The sequence below is a fragment of the Oncorhynchus clarkii genome, chromosome 22, assembly GCF_045791955.1.
Source record: "Oncorhynchus clarkii lewisi isolate Uvic-CL-2024 chromosome 22, UVic_Ocla_1.0, whole genome shotgun sequence".
Classification (NCBI taxonomy): Eukaryota; Metazoa; Chordata; class Actinopteri; order Salmoniformes; family Salmonidae; genus Oncorhynchus; species Oncorhynchus clarkii.
The window spans coordinates 15183329-15208557 of NC_092168.1; the positions used below are offsets into that span (position 1 = coordinate 15183329).

General features: G+C 42.4%; 1 protein-coding gene across 5 annotated transcripts; it reads right to left on the reverse strand.

The window, feature by feature from the left end:
- Positions 1–17374: 17374 nt before the first annotated feature.
- On the reverse strand, positions 17375–24791 carry LOC139380468 (transcription factor Sp3-like). 5 transcript variants are annotated; one of them, XM_071123157.1, is made up of 7 exons: positions 24436–24748; positions 24222–24313; positions 23962–24048; positions 22206–23415; positions 21431–21617; positions 20877–21073; positions 17375–19518 (listed from the first exon to the last, which is right to left on the reverse strand). In XM_071123157.1, exons 2-7 carry the CDS (start codon positions 24282–24284, stop codon positions 19211–19213), a joined length of 2052 nt encoding a protein of 683 aa, XP_070979258.1. In that variant the 5' UTR covers positions 24285–24313; positions 24436–24748; the 3' UTR covers positions 17375–19210. The 5 variants fall into 5 exon arrangements, with proteins under 5 accessions (XP_070979258.1, XP_070979256.1, XP_070979257.1 ...); XM_071123155.1 differs by having other exon boundaries at positions 17376–19518; positions 23962–24057; positions 24622–24736; XM_071123156.1 differs by having other exon boundaries at positions 17378–19518; positions 23962–24057; positions 24436–24617.
- Positions 24792–25229: the final 438 nt, after the last annotated feature.

A 25229-nucleotide genomic window follows, 5' to 3' on the forward strand; every position in this document is an offset into this window, starting at 1 on the left:
AACAAACAGTTACATGACCTGCAGCGTGGTCAAGCAAGATAATGTTTCCGACAGTTTACTAAACAACTGCTGATTTAGAACCACAGAGAGTGACAGCAAGTCAGCAGAAAGAAAACAGGAACACTGCCTCTGCTATCCCAGCACCATTTCAATTTAAACATAATCAAATCAACTAAGCTATACCATGTGTGAAAAACTCCGGAGGGCTTTAATTTCTGAGATATTGCATCCAGCGTGCCTGGCACTGACGATCATACTACGCTCAAAGTTGCATAGGTCACTCCATTTGGCCCATTTTAACATTCAACCGAACAGTAACTGAATGCCTCAATGCCTGTTTGCCTGCTTTATATAATAAGCCATGGCCACGTGACTGACTGTCTGTTGGAGCTATCCATTTTTGTGAACGGGGTGGTGTACTTAGAATCTCGCCGGTGAGGGTATATGATTAGTCTACTACATTGAAAAGAAACTCAAAGATTCCAAAAACAATCAACGATGCTCAATATCATGTGGGTCTCCATGTTACTGATTTCTGTGTGAGCGCCCACGCACAAGTAGAAAAAACATGTCGTTGACTCACCCTTCTTGTAGACTAGATGAACGGCAGTGCAATCCTCCTCTCTTCCATGTTGGCAGAATGGTCTTTGATATAGGAAGGAGTACACGCTTTGATGCTTGCTAGCCTATCTTCCTCAAATGGGCAACAATGAACCAGCTAAGTTAGCTAGGTAGCTAGTTAACGTGAGCCTACTCCATTTAGGCTACAATGTATGAATTTATGGTTAGATCAGAATCGCTGTTATAATCATTGGCCAGTACGGGGTCGGAGAATGAAGTAAAAACACCAAGTCTAAATACCCATCTCCATCCATGGTTTCGGAAAGGGACGATTTAAATAGCTAATGCAGGAGAACAACATGTCACAAGCAGATCAGAAACATACATTTTTTTTCTGACACTAACCATGTTTCCATCTAACCTTTTCATGCGAGTAAAGTACGTCGGATAAACATTATTTTATGACAGACCTGATTGAAACAGAAAATTTGTTGGTAAACTTTCCAACAAAATACGCTAGACAAGGTGAGATCTTGATCCCTGGAGGGGGTGCGTCACCTGAGTGGGTTGATTCACTGATGTGGTCATCCTGTCTGGGTTGGCGCCCCCCCTTGGGTTGTGCCGTGGGGGAGATCTTTGTGGGCTATACTCAGCCTTGTCTCAGGATGGTAAGTTGGTGGTTGAAGATATCCCTCTAGTGGTGTGGGGGCTGTGCTTTGGCAAAGTGGGTGGGCTTATATCCTTCCTGTTTGGCCCTGTCCGGGGGTGTCCTCGGATGGGGCCACAGTGTCTCCTGACCCCTCCTGTCTCAGCCTCCAGTATTTATGCTGCAGTAGTTTATGTGTCGGGGGGGCTGGGGTCAGCTTGTTATATCTGGAGTACTTCTCCTGTCCTATTCGGTGTCCTGTGTGAATTTAAGTGTGCTCTCTCTAATTCTCTCTTTCTGAGGACCTGAGCCCTCGGACCATGCCTCAGGACTACCTGACATGATGACTCCTTGCTGTCCCCAGTCCACCTGGCCGTGCTGCTGCTCCAGTTTCAACTGTTCTGCCTTATTATTATTCGACCATGCTGGTCATTTATGAACATTTGAACATCTTGGCCATGTTCTGTTATAATCTCCACCCGGCACAGCCAGAAGAGGACTGGCCACCCCACGTGGCCTGGTTCCTCTCTAGGTTTCTTCCTAGGTTTGGCCTTTCTAGGGAGTTTTTCCTAGCCACCGTGCTTCTACACCTGCATTGCTTGCTGTTTGGGGTTTTAGGCTGGGTTTCTGTACAGCACTTTGAGATATCAGCTGATGTGCGAAGGGCTATATAAATAAATTTGATTTGAATTTGATTTGATTGATGACGCCACCCCATTGTTTCCTATGAGAATGCTCAGTGGCACATTTGATGATCAGGAAGTGTCATTGAAGTGTGTTGCCATCTTGTTACATGGAGGTTTTGGAAACATTGCATGCACAGTTTGAGCTACTCTAGTAAGGCTAGCTCAGTGCTGCCCCCTCTCATGGAGTATCTCAGGTGGAAGGCCGATTGAGGTACTGCAGGCTGCCAATTGCAACTAAATTACCCTTATAACTTTGTCTGTGTGTGATTATAAAATAATCGTTTCAAGGACATACAGTTCCTTCAGAATGTATTCATACCCATTGACTTATTCCACATTTTGTGTTACAGCCTAAATTCTAAATGGATTAAATATATGTTTTTTCTCACCATGTACACACAATACCCCATAATCTCAAAGTGAAAACATATATTTTTTAAAATGTTTGCAAATTAATTTAAATACTTTACAGAAATATCGTTTTACATAAGTATTCACACCCGAGACAATACTTTGTAGAAGCACCTTTGGCAGCGATTACAGCTGTGAATCTCACAGAGCTTTACATACCTGGATTCTACAATATTTGCACATTATTCTTTAAAAAAATCCTCAAGCTCTGTCAAGTTGGTTGTTGATCATTGCTAGACAAATTTTTTCAAGTCTAGCCATAGGTTTCAAGTAGATTTAAGTCATAAGTGTAACTCGCCCACTCAGGAACATTCACTGTCTTCTTGGTAAGCAACTCCAGTGTAGATTTGGCCTTGTGTTTTAGGTTATTGCCCTGCTGAAAGGTGAATTAATCTCACAGTGTCTGGTGGAAAGCAGACTGAACCAGGTTTTCCTTATTTTGCCTGTGATTAGCTCCATTTGTTTTATTTTTTATCCTAAATAACTGCACAGTCATTAACGATTACAGGCATACCCATAACATGATGTAGCCACCACTATGCTTGAAAATATGTAGAGTGGTACTCAGTAATGTGTTGTACTGGATTTGCCCCAAACATAACACTTTGTAATCGGGATTTTTTTTTAATTGCCTTGACACATTTTTTTGCAGTACTACTTTAGTGTCTTGTTGCAAACAGATTGCATGTTTTGGAATGTTTGTATTCTGTACAGGCTTCCTTCTTTTCACTTTGTAAATTATGTTAGTATAGTGGAGCAACTGCAATGTTGTTAATCCATCCTCAGCCATTATTCTGAAAACTGTTTTAAAGTCACCATTGGCCTCATGGTGAAATCTCTGAGCGGTTTCCTTCCTCTCCGGCAACTGAGGACACCTGTATTTTTGTACTGACTAGGTGTATTGATAAACCATCCAAAGTGTAATTAATAACATGTTCAAAGGGATATTCAACGTCTGCTTTTTCTTTATATATACCCATCTACCAATAGGTGCCCTTCTTTGCGAGGCATTGGAAAACCTTCCGGGTCTTTGTGGTTGAATCTGTGTTTGAAATGCACTGCTTGACTAAAGGACCTTACAGATAATTGTATGTGCGGGGAACAGAGATGAGGAAGTTGTTCAAAAATCATGTTAAACAATATTATTGCACACAGAGTAAATCCATGCAATTGACTGTATTATGTGACTTGTTAAGAAAATGTATTTAGGCTTGCCATAACAAAGTGGTTGAATACTTACTGACTCATTTCAGTTTTTCATTTTTTATTTATTTGTAAAAATGTTGAAAAACATCATTCAACATTGACAGTGTAAAAAAAAAAAAAATCAGGATGTAACACAACAGAATTTGGAAACAGATGTAAATCTTTTCTGAAGGCACTGTACTGCTGGTGAAATATAAGCAAATATTGGATTTTTTTTTTTAAATCCACAAATATCGACCACAAAGATCGCCATTTCCCCATTCACTATAATGGGGGTACGGTTTTCTGGAAAGAAATGCCTGCAGTACTGAGGTCGGCCTTCAACTTGAAATCCTCAATGAGAGGTGGCAGTCATTCTCCCCTGGAACAAATGTACCTCAAAGTCTGCTCAAGAACGTACAATATCGTTTTGGGGATGGGTTACACATATTGGGTTACAGTGCCTCTTCAACCTCAGGAAGCTGAAGAAATTTGTCTCAGCCCCTAAAAGCCTTACAAACTTTTACAGATGCACAATTGAGAGCATCCTGTTGGGCTGTATCACCGCCTGGTAAGGCAACAGCACCACCTGCAACCGCAGGGCTCTCCAGAGGGTTGTGTGGTCTGCCCAACGCATCAAAGTGGGCACACTGCCTGCCCACCAAGACACCTACAGCACCCGATGTCACAAGAAGGCAAAAAGATAATCAAGGACATCAACCAACTGAGGCTCGGCCTGTTCACCCTGCTATCATCCAGAAGGCGAGGTCAGTAAAGATGCATCAAAGCTGGGACCGAGAGACTGAAAACCAGCTTCTATCACAAGGCCATCAGACTGTTAAGTAGCCATCACTAGCCGGCTACCACCAGGTTATGCAACCCTACACCTTATACACATAGACATGGAACACTAGTCACTTTAATAATGTTTACAAACTGCTTTACTCATTTCATATGTAAATACTGTATTCTACTGTATTTTAGTCAATGCCACTCTGACATTGCTCCTCCTAATATTTATATATTTTTAATTCCATTATTTTACTTTTAGATATGTGTGTATTGTTGTGAATTGTTAGATACTACTGAACTGTTGGAGCTAGGTGTCACGGCTTTCAAAAGAAGTGGACCAAAGTGCAGCGTGGTGAGCGTACATTCTATTTTATTTTAAAATGTCGCCCAACAAAACAACAAACGAAAGAAACAACCGTGAAGCTTACAGGGCAAATGTCACTAACAAAGATAACTACCCACACTGAAAGGAGGGAAAAAGGGCTACCTAAGTATGATTCCCAATCAGAGACGATAGACAGCTGTCCCTGATTGAGAACCATACCCATCCAAAACATAGAAATAAAGAAACCTAGAAAACAAAAAATAGAATGCCCACCCCACATCACACCCTGACCTAACCAAATAGAGAAATAAAACATTTCTCTATGGTCAGGGAGTGACACTAGGAACACAAGCATTTCGCTACAGCCACAATGAAATCTGCTAAATATGTGTATGTGACCAATACAATTTAATTTGTAAGTGAAAAAAAAAACATGTACATCGAAATTGTTCAACTATTGTCATCTCATTTTATGCACTGCAGTGCTAGCTAGTTGTAGCTTATGCTTTCAGTACTAGATTCATTATCTGATCCTTTGATTGGGTGGACAACATGTCAGTTCATGCTGCAAGAGTTCTGATAGGATGGAGGACATCTTCCGGAAGTTGGCATAATTACTGTGTAAGTCGGGTGAGAAGGGGGTGAGAACCATGAGAACCATGAGCCTTGTAGGTTTTGTATTGATGTCAATGTACCAAGGCTACACCATGGTGCTACCCTACAGAGTGCTGTTGAGGCTACTGTAGACCTTCAAAGCAAGTGTGTTTTTTGTTGTTGAATTTTACCCCTTTTTCATGGTATCCAATTGTTTTTTAGTAGCTACTATCATCGCTACAACTCCCGTACGGGCTCGGGAGAGACGAAGGTTGAAAGTCATGCGTCCTCCGATACACAACCCAACCAAGCCGCACTGCTTCTTAACACAGCGCCATCCAACCCGGAAGCCAGCCGCACCAATGTGTCGGAGGAAACACCGTGCACCTGGCAACCTTGGTTAGCGTGCACTGCGCCCGGCCCGCCACAGGAGTCGCTGGTGCGCGATGAGACAAGGATTTCCCTACTGGTCAAACCCTCCCTAACCCGGACGACACTAGGCCAATTGTGCGTCGCCCCACGGACCTCCCGGTCAGGGCCGGTTACGACAGAGCCTGTGCGCGAACCCAGAGTCTCTGGTGGCGCAGCAGTACAGCGCCCTTAACCACTACGCCACCCGGGAGGACTGAGGATGGTCCTCCCCTTCCTCCTCGGAGGAGCCTCCACTGCTTTAATCCCCCTATTCTCATTCGAGACCCCTCTTTCAAAGTCACCGAGATCTTGTCTTCTATCCATGGTGCCAAAATCATGGGCAACTGGGCATTTTTCATACATGACCCTAAGCATGATGGGATAATTAACTCAGGAACCACACCTGTGTGGAAGCACCTGCTTTCAATATACAGTACTTTGTATCTCTCATTTATTCAACTGTTTACTTTGTTTTGGTACTTACCTGTAGCTGTCTATACAAAGTAATACATTTGCGTATCTGAGTGTCAGTTTGTGTTAAGAGCTCCAGTTTGGGTTTAGAGCTCCTAGTTAGTAGGGAGCCTCCAAACCCAGTGCCAGTACTCGATGGGATTAATCTCAGTGTGGATAGTGACTGTCAAATGGCTCCCATGTCTGTGATCTGATGAGGATCAACCTATATCAAACTGAAAGGTGATTTCAGAGCGAAATCGTTCTCCAAAATCATGCTGCTTGAGCCGAGAGCACATTTTTCCAGCATGTTCACAAACATGTAATTTCCATAAACACATCCAGTAATTGACAGCTTGATTTGGGCTCTGCCAGGGAGCTGACAGCTAGGCTGGCAGGCCATGGAGCTGCTAGGCTGTTTTTATGCTAAAGGTACCTTACCACTAGCGCCTCAGGGCCTCGCCATAATGAGCTTCACAGGGCTTTGTGTGGATTAGGCCACCTAACACGTTGGTGCAAACAAAATCTCCTAAGACATCCCCATCGAATATGCTTCATTTTATTGGATTAATGCTCCGCTATTATGAATGACATAATAGGAGTAGATAAACAGATTGGAATTCAAAGAGAGGTTTTGAGCTCTGTATGAAGTTACGGAGATTTACATTGAACAAATCAAATTGATTAGCGAGTCAATACTTTCCGAGATTTAGGGATCGCATATATTCATACAGTATGTGATCTTGGTACGATATTCCTCCCAAAAGTATGTGTAGAGGGGTTTAAGTAGTAGTTAAGTTTTTTTTTTTTTTAAACATGTTTTTTTTCAACTTAAAATGAAGAAGGAACTGTCCAAAGAAAGCCCATAGATAGAGAGTGCACAGTAATATCGGGTATCGTACAGCAAAAGCATGTTATCTCAATACTAGCACTGAAAGACACGTGTAGTCTGTTTGCCAAAAAAAGCTCCACAGCTCCAGAGTAGGGGGAGACGATTGTGCATACGAGAGGAAAAAAGAGAGTCTGATAAATCTGTATTGAACACTGTCTGTAGAGTGTTAATACATATTAATGGTGACAGGGGGATTTGCAAGTGAATACACTACCAAAGGGATTAAACATAACTCTTCACAGAAGGGGAGGTCTCATCACTCCCATTCTGGCGTGGGACTCTGCCTTATCTGATGCATCCCCAAGCACACAGCCAGCAAACACTAAACCCGTATCTCTCCACTGGGCCTCTCTGGAGAGTTTACAATTTCTCGCTTCATTGGAGCCTGAGCTGAGCTTGTTACCGGGACAAAGGCGGAGAGGTGGCCTGCTTGAGAGCACAAAGCCTCCCTCACCTCTGAACGGACACATTTCCCTCTGATAACAGACGCCTTGTTGGACAGCACCGAAGTATCCCCTTACCTCCGTATGACAGAAACCGTTACCTGAGGGCAGGGAGACATAAATAAAATGACAAACAAATAAGTTGCAAAAGACCAGGGTTAGATACATCAAAGCACATGTCCAAATGAATGAGTTGACTTTGAGGATGAGAGGTTGAGTGCCAGTGTCCCAGTCCCAGGCTGACTGTTGCCTGCTCCACTCTGCCAGGATATGGTATTAGGCAGTGGTTTGTCTGAGGACAGCAGCTGATTCACTTGGTCCCTAATGGCATCAATATCAACAGTCATATAACACGTCACTCAATTACTTCTTCACACTATACAACACTAAAAACCGCAGCCAGAGAGACGTACAGCGTTTCAGGCCTTTGCTGGAAGTGCACCATTGATTATTTTGAGATATGCTTGCCCTGTGCTTGCCTAGTATGAAGGCCCCTCTCTGGCTGTCTCACCTCAACCTCTACAATCAATATGCTTTCCTAGTGCGCCATAATGTGCTTTCTAAATGGTAGAAGTTGTGAATTTGGTTGTGTATGTTTTAACTAGGTAAGAACATCTTGGATTGATGCTTTCTCCCAACCACGCGTGAAAACCAGTCACAGCAATTTCAGTAGACATTAAAACAGTCTTGCTGAGACAGCTCCGGCTTTGTTTTCTTATGCTCTGCAAAGTTCTATTTTCAGTTTTACTTGGCGCAGTAATTATCTGCATTGTTGGTGAGAATAAAGAAAATAAAGTGCATGAATATGTGCCGGTCAATTGGATTCTGTCAGTTCAAGCTGAATTGGGTCCACATGCAAGCAGCTTGCCAGCTTGTAATAACGATGGTGTTTGCGTGGAACAATTTCCCCTCTAAACAGCTCATCAACAGGAGAGAGAGTCTGTCACCCGGGGTACAGAGTGACATATCCTCCGCTCCGACGTCTGTTATTAACATGTCTCTTAAGACAAGCTCAATTATCTGACACTGCCCATAATTTTCCATTCCTTTTCTGGCACAATGTAAAGTTCCTCTCCTTTCTCTTCCAAGCTGCTCGTTTGGATTCAGAAACACAGATATAAGACATGAGTGGGAGGAAAAGAAAACGGGGGGGGAAGGCAAAGTGAAGCAGTTACAAGCTTGCTCTGTTGGCCAAGATCCTCTCTAATTTCTCAGACAAGTCTATGCTGTGAGGTTAGCTGGTAAGCTTTTAAAACAGCAAATATATATATATATATATATGTACAAAAACGGACATTTAGACAGCCACTGAAGCGATAATAACTACATTATATTTTGCAACATTTCTACAATCACTCGTACTACACTGTTCTGTCCCTCTCCACAATTTAAATAGGGGCTAGAACAAAACTTGTCATAAACTTACAATGTGTTTATCATAGAACTAGAATGAATAGAACGGGTGTCCCCATTCAAGTCAATGATAGCATAATGGGTGGACTGGCAGCCATTGCGAGTGTAAACAAAAGGAGCAGAGCAGGAAGTCAAAGCAGGAAGTTTATTCATTAACATGTGTAGTGATTTGTTGATTCAACTCAACTGACATTACAATAAATACATTCCATTGCATGAGCCGCGTCAGTTAACATCATTTGAATTTACATTCTAAATTACAATGAAAATGATTGCATCATAATACCAAGCAACCATTGCAAGCAAGTGCACCCATGAGTTTACCAGTCAAATTGCCAGGGTTAGAGGGTCCAAGTCTGTTCTATTCATTCTATTTCTAGTGTTTATTGTATTGCTTCTCATTTGGAGGGAGCATGGACTTACCATGAAGAAGAAGGCCTGTAAGCTTTCCTGCAAATGAGAGTATTCAAACGACAGTGCTACGACACTTTTACATTTCTGTTCTGCATGGCTTTAAGGGGGAGGACCTGGGTTGCCGTGGGAACGTTATAGGAAGTGGTAATGATGACAGCTCTAACTCAGTGCAGGTGTAGTAAACCGTGGCAGGTTGGTCAATTGCCCAGAACCCATTACTTCTCCCTGGAGACACACCATCGACTATAACTAACCACTAACCTAATGTGCTAGGTACCTTCTGGAAAGGAGCAACCTATCGTCAACATTGAAATCTCTTTCATTTTAAAGAGAGACTAATGTAAGATACAAGGTTACAGGGACAGTAAAGTGCATGTTGGACATGGTCTGAAAAGAAGCTGAAGTTTGCTCCCAAATATGGTAGTTTACATACAAATGACATAGGCTATTGCTAAACACAAGCCTCTGTGATTTATTCTGACTATTAAAGGAAGAGGTCCACTGGCAAACAAAGAGCGTAAGCATATCAGTAAATCAGCACACTACTCTTTTTCAGCTGTATTGGGGATTAGTTTACTGGTAGGCGGTTGGGTCAGGATTCTCTGGCCTGTGGTCCCAGAAGAGATCTCTACCCACCATTCCGAACACAATGATGTAATATGCATTACGCTGTCTCTTTCTATTTGTGAATGTCTGCTTTGAGAGTGTGCATGTGCAATGCACAGAGTGATGAAGAGAATGGGATGACCTTGGGAGTACATCAGTGTCATCTGCAGACAGTCCGTGTTTGAACACGATCCACCACAATGCCACTTGTAACAATAGTGTAAATGGGACTAAAATTGGGCTCACCTTTAGAGTGCAGTCCTCTCGAAGGCTGAAAGCCGAGAAGGAGCCCGGTGCCCAGCGGCAAATTCATAGTTCTTGTTTTGCTCCCTGAGACGGAGACGTGTGTAATCAGAGAGAAAGTCCAGCACAAATTACGGGCTTCAATCAGCCAGGAAGGAAAATTATATGTACATCATTGTTGCCGGCGCACATCTCTGGCTCTGTTAGACTGCATGCATATTACCTGTGTCAAAGCTGCCAGGGACATGACGAGAGATACTGAGAGCCATCAGCGCACTGCCACTCAGAGGGGTGTCGAGTCTCACCGCCTCCTCAACCCGAGCCACCCGGCCGCAGTCTGTCTCCATGGGGACTCCATGCTTACCGCTGGGATGTTGTTGACACCGTCCAATGTACATTTTCACAGACATAAACTGTTCAGTTCTCCACTAAAATATATCTCATCAAGATGAATATTAAAGGCCAGCTCGTCACTTGGAGAGACCCTTGCACACATATATAGAGCGCTTCGTTGCTCCTCTGCATTCCTAGTTCAAACCATTTTCATGTTCATACCAGACTTTTAGCATCAAGAATAGTTTAGCTTTACAACACAGGTCATCAACAACATCAGAACATATTGGCAACATTATGGCAGCAAAAGGAGGAGAGGCATGAATCCACTATAAACCCACTAAAAGGATCATGAAATGGTCATTCTTTACATTGACGTTTTAGTCATTTAGCAGATGCTCTTATCCAGAGCGACTTACAGTTAGTACCATTCATCTTAAGATCGCTAGATGGGACAACCCCATATCTCAGCCATAGGAAATATATTTTTCCTCAAAGTGTTGCAGCTACAGTTGAAGTCGGAAGTTTACATACACCTTAGCCAAATACATTTAAACTCAGTTTCTCACAATTCCTGACATTTAATCCTAGTAAAAATTCCCTGTCTTAGGTCAGTCAGGATCACTTTATTTTTAGAATGTGAAATGTCAGAATAAATCGTAGAGAGAATGATTTCTTTCAGCTTTTATTTCTTTCATCACATTCCCAGTGGGTCAGAAGTTTACATACACTCAATTAGTATTGGCAGAATTTCCTTTAAATTGTTTAACTTGGGTCAAACGTTTCGGGTAGCCTTACACAAGCTTCCCACAATAAGTTGGGTGAATTTTGGCCCATTCCTCCTGACAGAGCTGGTGTAACTGAGTCAGGTTTGTAGGCCTCCTTGCTCGCACATGCTTTTTCAGTTCTGCCCACACATTTTCTATAGGATTGAGGTCAGAGCTTTGTAATGGCCACTCCAATACCTTGACTTTGTTGTCCTTAAGCCATTTTGCCACAACTTTGGAAGTATGCTTGGGGTCATTGTCCATTTAGAAGACCCATTTGCGACCAAGCATTAACTTCCTGACTGATGTCTTGAGATATTGCTTAAATATATCCACGTAATTTTCCTACCTCATGATGCCATCTATTTTGTGAAGTGCACCAGTCCCTCCTGCAGAAAAGCACCCCTACAACATGATGCTGCCACCCCCGTGCTTCACGGTTGGGATGGTGTTCTTCGGCTTGCAAGCAATCCCTGTTTTTCCTCCAAACATAACGATGGTCATTATAGCCAAACAGTTCTATTTTTGTTTCATCAGACCAGAGGACATTTCTCCAAAAAGTGGCTTCTTCGGGCCTCCCGGGTGGCGCAGTGGTTAAGGGCGCTGTACTGCAGCGCCAGCTGTGCCATCAGAGTCCCTGGGTTCGCGCCCAGGCTCTGTCGTAACCGGCCGCGACCGGAAGGTCCGTGGAGCGACGCACAATTGGCCTAGCGTCGCCCGGGTTAGGGAGGGCTTGGTCGGTAGGGGTGTCCTTGTCTCATCGCGCACCAGCGACTCCTGTGGCGGGCTGGGCGCAGTGTGCGCTAACCAAGGTGGCCAGGTGCACGGTGTTTCCTCCGGCGCATTGGTGCGGCTGGCTTCCGGGTTGGATGCGTGCTGTGTTAAGAAGCAGTGCGGCTTGCTTGGGTTGTGTATCAGAGGACGCATGACTTTCAACCTTCGTCTCTCCCGAGCCCGTACGGGAGTTGTAGCGATGAGACAAGATAATGAGACAACTACTACAACAATTGGATACCACTAAATTGGGGAGAAAAAGGGGTAAAATTCAACAACAAATTTTTTTTTTTTTTTAAATACAAAAAAATAAATGGCTTCTTCCTTGCTGAGCGGACTTTCAGGTTATGTCGATATAGGACTCGTTTTACTGTGGATATAAATACTTTTGTACCCGTTTCCTCCAGCATCTTCACAAGGTCCTTTGCTCTGCTGTTCTGGGATGGATTTGCACTTTTCGCACCAAAGTACCTTCATCTCTAGGAGACAGAACGCGTCTCCTTCCTGAGCGGTATGACGGCTGAGTGGTCCAATGGTGTTTATACTTGCGTACTATTATTTGTACAGATGAACGTGGTACCTTCAGGCATTTGGAAATTGAAGGATGAACCAGACTTGTGGAGGTCTACAATTTTTTTCTGAAGTCTTGGCTGATTTCTTTTGATTTTCCCATGATGTCAAGTCAAGAGGCACTGAGTTTGAAGGTAGGCCTTGAAATACATCCACAGGTACACCTCCAATTGACTCAAATGATGTCAATCAACAGAAGCTTCTAAAGCCATGACATCCTTTTCTGGAATTTTCCAAGCTGTTTAAAGGCAGTCAATTTAGTGTATGTAAACTTCTGACCCACTGGAATAGTGATACAGTGATTTATAAGTGAAATGATCTGTCTGTTAACAATTGTTGGAAAAATTACTTGTGTCATGCACAAAGTAGATGTCCTAACCGACTTGCCAAAACTATAGTTTGTTAACAAGAAATTTGTGGAGTGATTGAAAAACAAGTTTTAATGACTCCAACCTAAGTGTATGTAAACTTCGGACTTCAACTGTATCAGTAAACTCAGTGCTGGTAGGAAACTGTTAAGTACGAGTGTTCGTTCACAAAAGGCAAGGTGTTGGTTGTTTTTGTTTTTCAGTCAGACCTGTAATGAATTTGGTCAGAATCTATTCAGTAAGAAACTGAAAACACTCACAAAACACAGCTTTGACATACTTGTGAGATGTCACTTAACAAATGTAAAAAAAACAAGGATGACATAGAATAAGACTATTGAGAGTCATCCTTCCCGTAAGAGAACAGCGACGCAAACCAGCAATTTCACCGAGAAAGCACCTAATTAGACCCTGTGAATAACACACCTCGCTCTTCTGGTGGAAGCTAGATGAAACAATTGCAGCTGGGCTATTCCCCGACAACCACCTCACAACAACCACCCCACCACCACCACCATTTCAATTTAACACCCACCCAGACACCTCAGATAAACGTTGAAGACAAATAATGGCAGGAAACAGGAGCAAAACAAAGTGCGGAATATGGCCGCCGCTGGTGGCCACTATCAGGTTTGCATAATAGCCCCCTTGTCCCACCCCAGGTATCTGTTCACCTTGAGCTGGCCAACCCTAAACACAATGTCAACACAGCCACTCTCTCCCATAGCCCTGCTGAGACTCCAGAGGGAGGTCACCAAATTGTTTCTGGAAAGAAAGAAAAAAAATCACTGACCTACTGCAAAATTGGCCATATTCAGTAGACAGGGAATATCAGGTTATTGAGTCGATCCATGCTGTTTCCTTGCCAGGGGAAAATGATCTGCTCCATTGTCTGCTGTCTTTTGCAGTTGATCAAGGGCAAGAGTGTGTCTGGAATGTAGAGTGAAGAGGGACCAAGCAGGAGACTTTCAGAGAGTTTTCACTTTCCTAACTGACTCAGAAAGAGAGTGCCCTACAGAACAAGCGGTACATTGAACTGCACATTGCAAGTCACTCATTAAGGAGCCATATACCTACTTGTTTTTTAAATAACACATTTTAAAAAAGGACTTTAAATGCTATGTGTGCTAGCAGCACAGTAGTTCAACCGATATACAATGTTAAATGAGCACAGCTGTTGTGCCTCAATGATCCTTGGCACTGTACTTTTGGTGTTGTGGATTCCTCCCTGTGAAAAGCAGAATAGTAGTGATTTTGGAAAATTGCAGGCAAGTCTTTCAACAACACTGTGGGACATAGTTAGTCAAAAAGGGGTTTAAGAGATGAAACACTCCTCTTTTTGAAGGGTGCTGCATCTTCGGTACGGAATAATGAAACAAGTCATTTCAGCCATTACCTCCCCGTGGCAGAGATCCATAATCCGTATGGTATTTAAAACTTCCTTCACAAATACAGTGGGAAATGCCATTACATTATTATAGCATGTGGCCTTCTTTATAGTTATTTGTTATACTGTAGTATTTTATTATGAATGCATTTTTCACATGCATTGGAATGACTGACGTTGAGCACCATGTACAACTACATTGCAATTCAAATAGAGGTATCTATCGCAGCAAAGCTATTTTGCACTACAAACAACAAACAATTTAAAGGATGAAGAGTTGGGATTATACCTTTCGATCCCAAAATGCAACCACTGGAAAATATTTCCTTTTACTCTTTAAGCATATTTTACTTAAGATTTCCCTTGTCAACAGATTCCTAGACGATTTCACTTCAGCAGTGTCATTTGTTTCATAACATATTTACAGACCAGTATTATACATAGGACATTTCATTTGAGTGACAGTCTTCTACAGTCAATCAAAACAGCAGATTGCCCAACCTGCACCAAATATTCTTCAATGTCAACAGGATAGTAAGTGCCCATCTCTTTAAGTACAATGGTTTCAACTATGCTCACAACAGAGGTACTTCAATGGCAGCATCATCTCTCCACAATGCGGGGCTGGACTAAAAACTCTCAGGGACAATCAGTGGATAGAGCACACACCGTCCTGATGGGTCCTGTGTTTTAGGTGAAACAGCTACAGAATACAGCTAATATAGCCTTGAATAGCTCTTGACCCTTGGTGGAAGGTCAAGACTGTGTTAGGAAAACAGTATCTCAATGTCTTTGAATTTCAATCTGATCTAAAACTAAAGATTATTTATTTTTGTAAATCAAGACCCTCCCACTCCTATGATAAAATGAGTGGTTCAGGTGAAGCGAATGAACATCATCTGCAATACCAAGTGAACTTTCACAAGACTATAAATGCTTCAGTAGAAAATGACTGACAGCATATAGTCCGATGTCATGCTCAGCTACGCAGGGATCTCTATTCCTCCTTCACCCTTGTGACTGAGCTGCCGAGGAGAATCGTTTGGTGATGGCAGCTTTTATCTGGGAAGTCCAGCAGACATGTTTTCTCCTCGGTGGCACTGAAGCACTTCCACTTATCAGTGTTGTTGAGGTGCTGGCAAGTGAAGGCCTACTACTTTTGGGTGAAAGCTGCACACCACCAACACAGGCCAAATAAGTGCAGAATAGAAGAGGAAGTAATAAATTATAAATGATAGTACCTGTAGTCTCTCACCACCACTGATTTGATAAAATCCCACATAGATTGCCCCAATTCAACTGAGCAATATTGGGCAACTACTTCCCAAACTGTGTCATTTTACCATCAGGTCTCACATATTCTGTCACTGAATCCCAGCCAGTATTTTGTGAATAAATGAGCATCCCCTCTTTCTTAAGATTTTCCAATAGCTAGCTTGTTATAAAATACAAGTTGCATTATACAACGAAGGAAACCAATAATTAAGGATATCGCAGGTAAATCATCAAGATACTGTGTGCCTTATCTGAGAGATTGCCCTCTCCCCACACCTCAGTGTATTGCAGATTTCATTCCTGCAGGGGAGCAAAAGATTATTACAATATTCGGATTACCGAGCAGGGGAAATTAATTGGACTAATTAACATACAAATAAATGATGATACCGTTAACACATTTCATTAGCTAAAACTGTCATTCTGTGTTTGCGGTGCACTTGGTATTGCATTACAATGAATTTAATTAATTAAATTATGCAAATGAAAGGTACCACAAAATGGACGTGTCCTTTTAACATTTATAGACCACATTTTCTGACTCCCGTCTGCAGCAAATTGACTCAGATTCAAAACCCATATGTGCTTTTCACTCTGATTTGACGGATATAGGCATTCGTACATCAATCGTTTAATGATGTTCCTATGGAGCCCTGCAATAACTGTGGCCAGCACAACGCACATGCATTTCTATCAGTTGCAGAGAAAAGGCACTATGTAACACTATGCTGGAGAACTTTTTTCACACAAACGAGAAGTTACAAATTAAAAACACTACAAAACAACCTTAAATTTGTGGAGCAATCTAAAATAATCATGTCGAGGCATGAGTTATAGAGTGACTGATTGTAACAATGCATACTCTGCTTTCAGAGTTAAATTAAAGTGAGCCTCTTAAAACCACTCATCTAAATTGAGAACAACACAGATGTTTGGGCAATAGCCTGCATTCTTGCAGGAAATATCTATTGCATTCAATAAAGCATTGTTAACATGTCTTATTTGTACGGACCTTTCAAACGCTTCTTTGCGACAAGGAGTGCTGCAAGGATTACTTGCATTTTGATAATATATTCTTAAACTTTCATAAATTTGTAGGCAAAAAATATAACATATACATCTAGCCTATTATAGAGTGATTTCTCACGAAACCCAGACAAGAAAATACTATGATTTGGGGGATTTTCACAAAATGTAATCCATAGAAAAGTCCTTTGAAGAAAGGATTTTGGACATATTTTGACATTTGTATCTAAAAGCCGGAGAAATAAGTAATACAAGTTGGCATATTTATTACATTTTGGCCTTACTCAGGACTCGTGTCTGGGTTTTGTGAGGAATCACACTATTCTAAAGAGTTGAAGTCATCTACAGATCATGTTCGTCCTGAAACAGAAATTCATATACCCAGAAAGGCCTATTCATGAACATTAAATGAACCATGTTTTACCTCCTGTTGGCTTCAGTGGCTAGATGAGTGAAACCGCAGGGGGGTCTAGGAGGGTCAGAAGGTCAGTTTGTCTCCCCTCCTGCTCCTTTGGCTGCAGTGACATCTACTGGACTGGACAGCCAAACAGAGAGAGAGGTGCCAACACGTTAAGAAGTCCAATGACAATGTGCAGAAAAATCTATGAGAACTGACAACTCTTGTGGCACTACTCCAATAACATTATTTCACAAATACTGAATTTCTGGTTTCAATATGATTATGCCACTTGGATGCAGTGGTAATACCACGACTGGAACGCATTTTTGACCAATCAGATTGCCGTTTCATAGTATAAGATATTATAATAATATAATAGTAGAATAATAACACGACAACTTACTAGCAGGTAATGTTTAGTAATTTTAGTATGAAATAATATGCTGTGCACAAAAAGTGGACCTTGTACAATTGTTTTGCGCTTTTTGAAAACAAAACAGAATAAAATATGTGAAATGAATACCAAATGTTACAAAATGTTCATAATGAACCAAGGATTTATAACATGACAAACATCCAGATTGAAACTTTCTGAGATTGTAAAAATGTCATGATCACTTCTAAATGTGAATCTGTGAGGTATAACAGTGTTTTGTTCATGACCACACAAGGTATAGTACATTTCAATTACATGACGGTGGGCTTAAAGCCACTGGGGGCCTTATGAGTTGAAAATATATTCCAGAACGTCACAACAAACAATCCCGGCAGCAGACACAATGCACACAATTCACTTTCTTCAATCTTACATTTCATAATCTGGATAAAAACCTAGATACGGAGATATATTACCACAGAAAAGGGACTCAAAACCCATTCCAATTAAAAGAAATAAGACAGAGACAGAAACATGTATACTAAACTGACAGTGCTGAAAGAGCATAACCAACACAGTTCCATGGGCAGTGTACGAAGAGTTTCATACAAAAAGATCATTAACAAATTGCAGGTGAAGAGAACAGTGCTAATAAAAGAGTACCGACCTACCGTGATACAGTGACACCATTTCATTTCTGTTTTAAGAGGACTGATTGATTGAGGCGCAGACACAGAATGCATCTTTTTACCTAACTATTACATAAAAGTAAGAGGGGGGGGGGTTGTTGTCATTTAAAGACTGACACATACAGTTCAAAGAGCATAGGTAACATGGCGACAGCATAATTCACCTTGGCTTTTGGTCCATGGAATAACACATCTCTACACAACACCCCATAGCAGCCCTAGCGACCACAGCGGAGGATTGTTCTACCGTGCAAACTGACAGCACTGCATGACCAAGTCACCCTGAGATTAGTCAAATTTGGCAATTTAACCCCTAAGCATGGCTTTTTTCTCTCTCATGTAAATGACTCATCTATTTTGTTTAAATTGAGAATCATTTAGAAATTATTTTTTCAAAAGAAACACATGAATATTACACTATACACATTTTTAAAAAACTTTTAAAGATGTTGGACCTTGAGATACCACAAAACCAGTTTACTATGCAAAGCCTAATATAAAAGAGCTGCAACACTCAAAACACTTGATTTGCAAGAAATGTATATTACATCAATTGTGGTTGTTGAATAGGAATTATACAGCATTTTAAATAGACGATTGTTTCCTTTTTGCCACCTGCAATATTATTCAGGATGCAACTGAGCGGGGGGGGGACGCTTGCTGAGTTTTAGGCAAGCACAAATAACTAATCAAGAAGTAAAAAAATAAAAATAAGAACTGCATACGACAAAAAAAAAGTTCAATTACATTACAACATTTACATGATGACACGTCTGGATGTAAGAAAGAACTTACTTCAGGAAAATAACAGGAGTCACACTCAATGTTAACTAAATGTTTTGCTTAAAGGAATCTGACAGACCTAATATCCAATCACTTCATTTCTGTACCAATATTTTTTATACACATTTAACTCAAACTTTTACGTAATTAACAGTATCTTAAAAACCACACGCCGTTCCACCTTTTCAACTCCACAATATGTTACAAAATAAGGCATTTTAGTGGGTATGTATTGGAACCACATTTAATGCTATCATTCTTCTTAAAAATATAATATATATTCATGTATGTATATATAAAAAATTAAAATAAAAACAAGCAGGGAACATTAGCGATGAAGAAGTTCATGAAGCGTTAATGAGTGTCACTGTGACTCGGCGTTAATGAGTGTCACTGTGACTCGGCCATCGCTAAGACTTCTCCGGCTGCTACGGTGACTAGCTGCAGGGGGATCTCAGCGTTGGCCAGAATGTCCTGGGCGTTACTGGAGCCCTGCTGGATGTTGGTGAGGATGAGGGTGGTGCCGCCAGCCGTGATGATGCTGTCTGACGAACCCGCAGACTCCATGGAGGCCACCACCGCGCTGCTCACAGAGTTCATGACTCCTTTCTTGTTCAAGTGCGTTTTAATGTGCTTGGCTAGGTGGTCGCTCCGCATAAAGCGCTTGGAACACTCCGGGCAAACAAACTTCTTCTCCCCTGTCACAGAGAGACCAGACAAGGTTAAATAGTCGGACAGACCACACTGAACAAAAATATAAACGCAACATGTAAAGTTTTGGTCCCATGTTTCATGATCTGAAATAAAAGATCCCAACATTTTTCCATACGAACAAAAACTTGGTGCTCAAATTTGTTTACATCCCTGTTAACAAGCCTTTCCCCTTTGCCAAGATAATCCATCCACCTGGCTGGTGTGGCATATCAAGAAGCTGATTAAACAGCATGATCATTACACTGGTGCACCTTGTGCTGGGGACAATAAAAGGCCATTATAATGCGCAGTTGTGTCAGACAACACAATGCCACAGCTGTCTCAAGTTGGGGGAGCGTGCAATTGGCATGCTTACTGCAGGAATGTCCACCAGAGCTGTTGCCAGAGAATTTAATTTTAATTTCTCTACCTTAAGCCACCTTCAACGCTGTTTTAGAGAATTTGGCAATACGTCCAACCGGCCTCACAACCACATATCACGTGTAACCACACCAGCCCAGGACCTCCACATCTGGCTTCTTCACCTGCGGGGTCATCTGAGACCAGCCACACGGACAGCTGTTGAAACTGAGTTTGCAATCAAAGAATTTCTGCATAAACTGTCAGAAACAGTCTAAGGGAAGCTCATTTGCGTGCTCGTTGTCCTCACCAGGGTCTTGACCTGACTGCAGTTCGACGCCGTAACCGACTTCAGTGAGCAAACACCCACTGGCACGCTAGAGAAGTGTGCTCTTCACGGATGAATCCCAGTATCAACTGTACCGGGAAGACAGCATGTATGGCGTTGTGGGCATGCGGTTTGCTGACGTCAATGTTAACATAGTGCCCCAAGGTGGAGGTGGGGTTATGGTATGGGCAGCCATAAGCTATGGAAAACGAACACAATTGCATTTAAAACAATCGATGGCAATTTGAATGCACAGAGATACAGCGATGAGATCCTGAGGCCCATTGTCGTTCCATTCATCCTCCGCCATCACCTCATGTTTCAGCATGATAATGCACGGCCCCGTGTTGCAAGGAAGTGTACACCATTTTTTTAGGGTATCTGTGACCAACAGATGCATATCTGTATTCCCAGTCATGTGAAATCTATAGATTAGGGCCTAATTTATTTATTTCAATTGATGGATTTTCTTATATGAACTGTAACTCAGTAAAATCTTCAAAATTGTTGCATGTTTGCATTTATATTTTTGTTCACTGTCTATCACTTCTAAATCACTACTATGAACTCATTATGTAATCTGTATTATAGGACTAATGCTAATGTACTAAATTATATATTTCAGGTTTTCAAACGAAAAATCTAATGCAAATGTTGACGTGAGTGAGAGTGCACCTGTGTGTGTTCTCCGGTGTCTCTGCAGTTCGTCGCTACGCGTGAACCTCTTCCCACAGTACATCCAGCTGCAGACGAAGGGCCGCTCCCCTGAGTGCCAGCGCAGGTGCGCTCGCAGGTGGGATGTCTTCCCGTACACCTTCCCACAGCCCGGAATGTGACAGATGTGCTGCTTCTTCTTGCCCATGTTGGATCCTCTGAGAGAACACATAGAAACACACTAATATATCAAAGAAACACATTCATATACTGTACTTATAGCCAAATAGACCTGAACTTGCTCTGGGGTTTATTTGGCCCTTGCGTGCCAATGCTGGTGACCGGGTCAACAATCAAGACTTTCAGGGGGCTAATGGAAGATGATTTTGAAAAATGCATTTTGTTACAGTAGGACTGTGTTAGATTGAGGGGGAAAACATATTTCTGTTTCCCATTCATACCCTTATAATTGAAACATCATTAGTAAAGGAAAGATTCCATCCAGTGATTTCTGACCACCATAAGCCACTCTAATCGTAGCCGATTAAAACAGAGTACAGTATGAACTCACTCACCTCCCTCCAGCCTCTTTGCAGTTGGGGCAGGTGCAGGCCACCCTTCGTAGCCTCTTGCCCCCCTCGTCGAGCTGGTCCTCCTCGTCCACTAGCCTGACCCGCAGGTGGGACAAGTCACTGGTGTTCAGAGTGGAGTCACTGCCCAGCTGCCAGTTCTCTGAGTCCGGCTCCTCCTTTATCTGGATATCTGGAGGGAGACCAATCAATCCACACATCAATATGACCACAAGCATTAACAATTGCATGCTAAATGGCCTGCAAAAGCTACAGCGAAAAGTGCTTCTTCGCTAAATGCTTTAAAAAAAGATTGTGACAGTTTGGCTATGAACAAATTCGAAACCCCTGTTCAAACTTGACAATGTGTGGATGGATAGCTTGAAGAAAAAAAACACTTGATAATTTACACTCCCTTTAAATCTTCAAATAAGTTATAATATGCTTGCATATCTCACAGATCTATGAAATAATCTTAATTACATGGTCAGACAATTGTTTAAAGACCTGCTAAGTTTAGTGTTCTATTGGTAAATGTGTGTACGTTTACAAGTTAGAAAATTATTTTCCTACAAAAAAACAACGTGACAATAATCTTCAACAGCATAAATAATGCCTGTTGACTCAGAAAGGCTCCTGTCAGGTGACTCGATACTGTAAATTGTGTTTCCTGCGGATTAGCTTTTTTTCCCAGAACCCCATGGTTTCCTACATACAACCAACAGTGTTCTACACTATCATGGTGGGCATGTCTTATTGATGATGGAGGAGGAGACTGTACCTCCAGGGCTGTCGGTGTCCTCTGCCTGTTGGAAATGAATGCCTGTCTGGGCCAAAGAGTTAACAGTCACAGTCTGCAGGTTGGGGATCTGTTGCGCTCCTCCCTGGCCCAGAGACAGGGCCTGCAATGGGGCCAGGGTGATCTGCTGGGCTGGGTTGGTGGGCAGCTGGATGTTCTGCAGGTTCTGGACCCCCTGCACCTGAAAGGTCTGCCACTGGATCTGGCCTGAGGGAGTGACGGTCTGGGCCTGGATGATGAAGGTCCCTGGGTTGAAGAGCTGCACGTTCTGCCCCCCTCCTGCCTGCACCACCTGACCATCACTGGTCTGGACCGGCACTTGCTGCAGCTGGATGATGGACTGGCCTGAGGAGACCTGGATGTTCTGAACATGGTTCTGATGAATGTAGCCCTCCTGGAGACCAGAGGGATCTGTCTGCTCTGTGGCTTGGGTCAGAACACCCGGCTCATCTATGCTCTCAGGCAGCTGGGCCGAGGATGTTGGTAGATACATTTCTGAGTTAGCATTCGAGTCATTTACAGATAGAGTTTGCGAGAGCTGGTCAGCTGTCTTCTCCAAACTCTCAGAACTGTCTACAGGCTGACTGGTCATGATTAGCTGGCCATCAGAAGTGACCCCTGTTGCTATAGTCTGAGCACCAGAGAGGCCCAGAGAGTCCAAGTCCACACTGTTAATGGGGACAAAGGTGATGTTCCCTGGCAACCCCATAGGCACATTTGTGACAACCTGTCCCTGGTTGTTAAAGGTGGAGCTGCCGATAGAAACACCCTGGATCTGCTGGACATGACCAGTCTGTGATATGAGGTTTTGGTTGTTAGTAAGGATGTCTCCAGCCCCTGTCACACTTATAGTTTGAGTTCCGTCAGGCAAAATCTGGATCTGCCCTGTGGCATCTTGGCTCAGAGTGGCCCCCTCCACACAGGAGGTGGAGAAGCTTAGTTGCTGTCCATCAGCTGTCTGAATGTACTGAATGTTAGGCACTGCGTTGGCGGAGGCGTCGCTTCCTGATGTCACAAAGATCGGTTGGCTCTGAAGGTTCTGGAGAGGAAGAACATACTGTCCGTTTGATGTCATAATCCGCTGAGTCTGGATATGGACCGCGCCAGGTTCCTCGTTCACTGTTGTTGTGGGGGTCAAAACCTCCCATCTATCTGGGTTCCCTGTTAACTGGATGGATGTTAGGTTTGTAGTCTGTGGATGAAAAAAAATATTGTTTTGGTGAATAAAACAATTAATTAACCTAGAAGATGCATCGTCAAGATGCAGATTGCAATGTTGTGATTATGTAATGTTAATGTTAGACATAGCAGTGAAATGTTGACTGCAAGCCAAATAGTTATTGTATTCAGAAATCTAGCCAGTTGGAAAAAACTGTTATTATTCAAGAAAATGTCAAATATATCATTTATACACTGAATGCATAAAAACCACAAACGCTATGAGTTTTGGTGCTGCTTGTTCACACGATTTAGCAACAAATGTGAAGACTGATTTAGAGGCGTTTCTTGACCAGATTCCATGTTTGTCTAGAGAAGGTGCATGAGAACCCTAATTACTAGTGTGTGATCAAAATAGGAGCACACTGCATGAGTACCTTTTGGGAATATCTCATTCACAACAGCACTACAGCACTGAACTACAGCTCTGCCGACACCACTCGCGTTCTATTACAAAAAATATAGATTCCTTTTTGGGTCGATTACATACATTCTAGCAGAGCCAGAGGTGGTGACTTACCACTACAGCGGCAGCACCGTTATCACTCTCTGACGATGGCGACCCGATCTTGCTGCAGGTAGCTGCCAGCAGAGCGAGCGGTGATGGCTGAGTGTCCTACCCACAATGGGCGGGTTTAAAACGAAGAAAGTGGGTGGCCGTTAGTCCCGGAGCCACACAGGAAGTTCGACTTTTACTACAAATTTTAAAACGTGTGAACTTCACAAAGCACTTACTGAAACCCTGACCGAGAACTACAAGGGGCAATTTCTAAATAGTACCTGATCTCCTGTGCCACCGTCTTGCTGCAGAAACTCGCGTTGACAGCTGTCCAAGGCAGCCATTTCCTCTTGTTTCACTGGCTGCTCTGGGGCTACATGACACGGAAAGAAGGAATCGGAGCAAAACAAGTTAAGTTCAATCTCCACACGGAAAAGGGCAGCACATTGGTTTGTAGTTATTCCACTAACGTTATACACTTCAAGCTGGACTGACCTTCGTTACATTTGCGGTGTGGAGTTGATGATCAAACTGAAGCCATTTAGCTACGAATCATACATAGCTTTGTGATAATTGTTGTTGCTAGCATGCAGGCTAACGTTTACTGTTGGCTAAACTGTTGAAAAAGATTAGCCAGTTAGTTAGCTAACATTAGCTTAGCTAAAGGGTGCACAGACATACCGACATACCGTGCACAGACATATAAATTCGCAGAATCCCGGTATTATCACACGCCAAACATGATTACATTAATCGAAGGCAAGCTGAAAACGGTGATTCTAGTCAATTTTTTTCTATTTTGATTGACGGTGCGGAAAACGCAAAGGGTGGGGCCTGCAAGAGTCACGTACAGGAAATCCCGCCGTTCTTCTTAAACCCAATTGGCTACCGTCTTTTATTCTCTGTATTATCATTCACCAGTGTCCATGTCAGTCATTTTCTGACTAATTCCTTTCCTGTGTATTATTCTTTCAACAAGGATAATGTGGTGCCAGGAGTTATGATGATGGCTATTGTTAATCGTTCATGTATTGAAGCCTTCTGCAGCCACAGTGGATTTTAAACATATTCTCAATTGCTTTCACTTAACTTCAATTAAGATAACTTATACTGCGCTAAAGTAGATCATTAAAACAGACTAAAGTCTAACTATTAGCCCATTAATCTGTCATTGCTTGGCGATTTCAGAGGCAGGTCGACCCTTTCTTTTTCAGGATAAGATGTGATGCATTTGTAGCTAGATACTTCCCTTGTGTTGGCAGCTGAATAAAATAGATTGTACAGTACCA

Bases quoted from the DNA above. Each gene is read 5' to 3' on its own strand.
- LOC139380468 (XM_071123155.1), bottom strand. From the start codon at position 24,284: ATGGCTGCCTTGGACAGCTGTCAACGCGAGTTTCTGCAGCAAGACGGT. The intron at 21,618-22,205 runs GTACAGTCTCCT...GTCTCCCTCCAG, and splicing joins GGACACCGACAGCCCTGGAG to ATATCCAGATAAAGGAGGAG. The intron at 21,074-21,430 runs GTGAGTGAGTTC...GTGTTCTCTCAG, and splicing joins TGCAAAGAGGCTGGAGGGAG to AGGATCCAACATGGGCAAGA.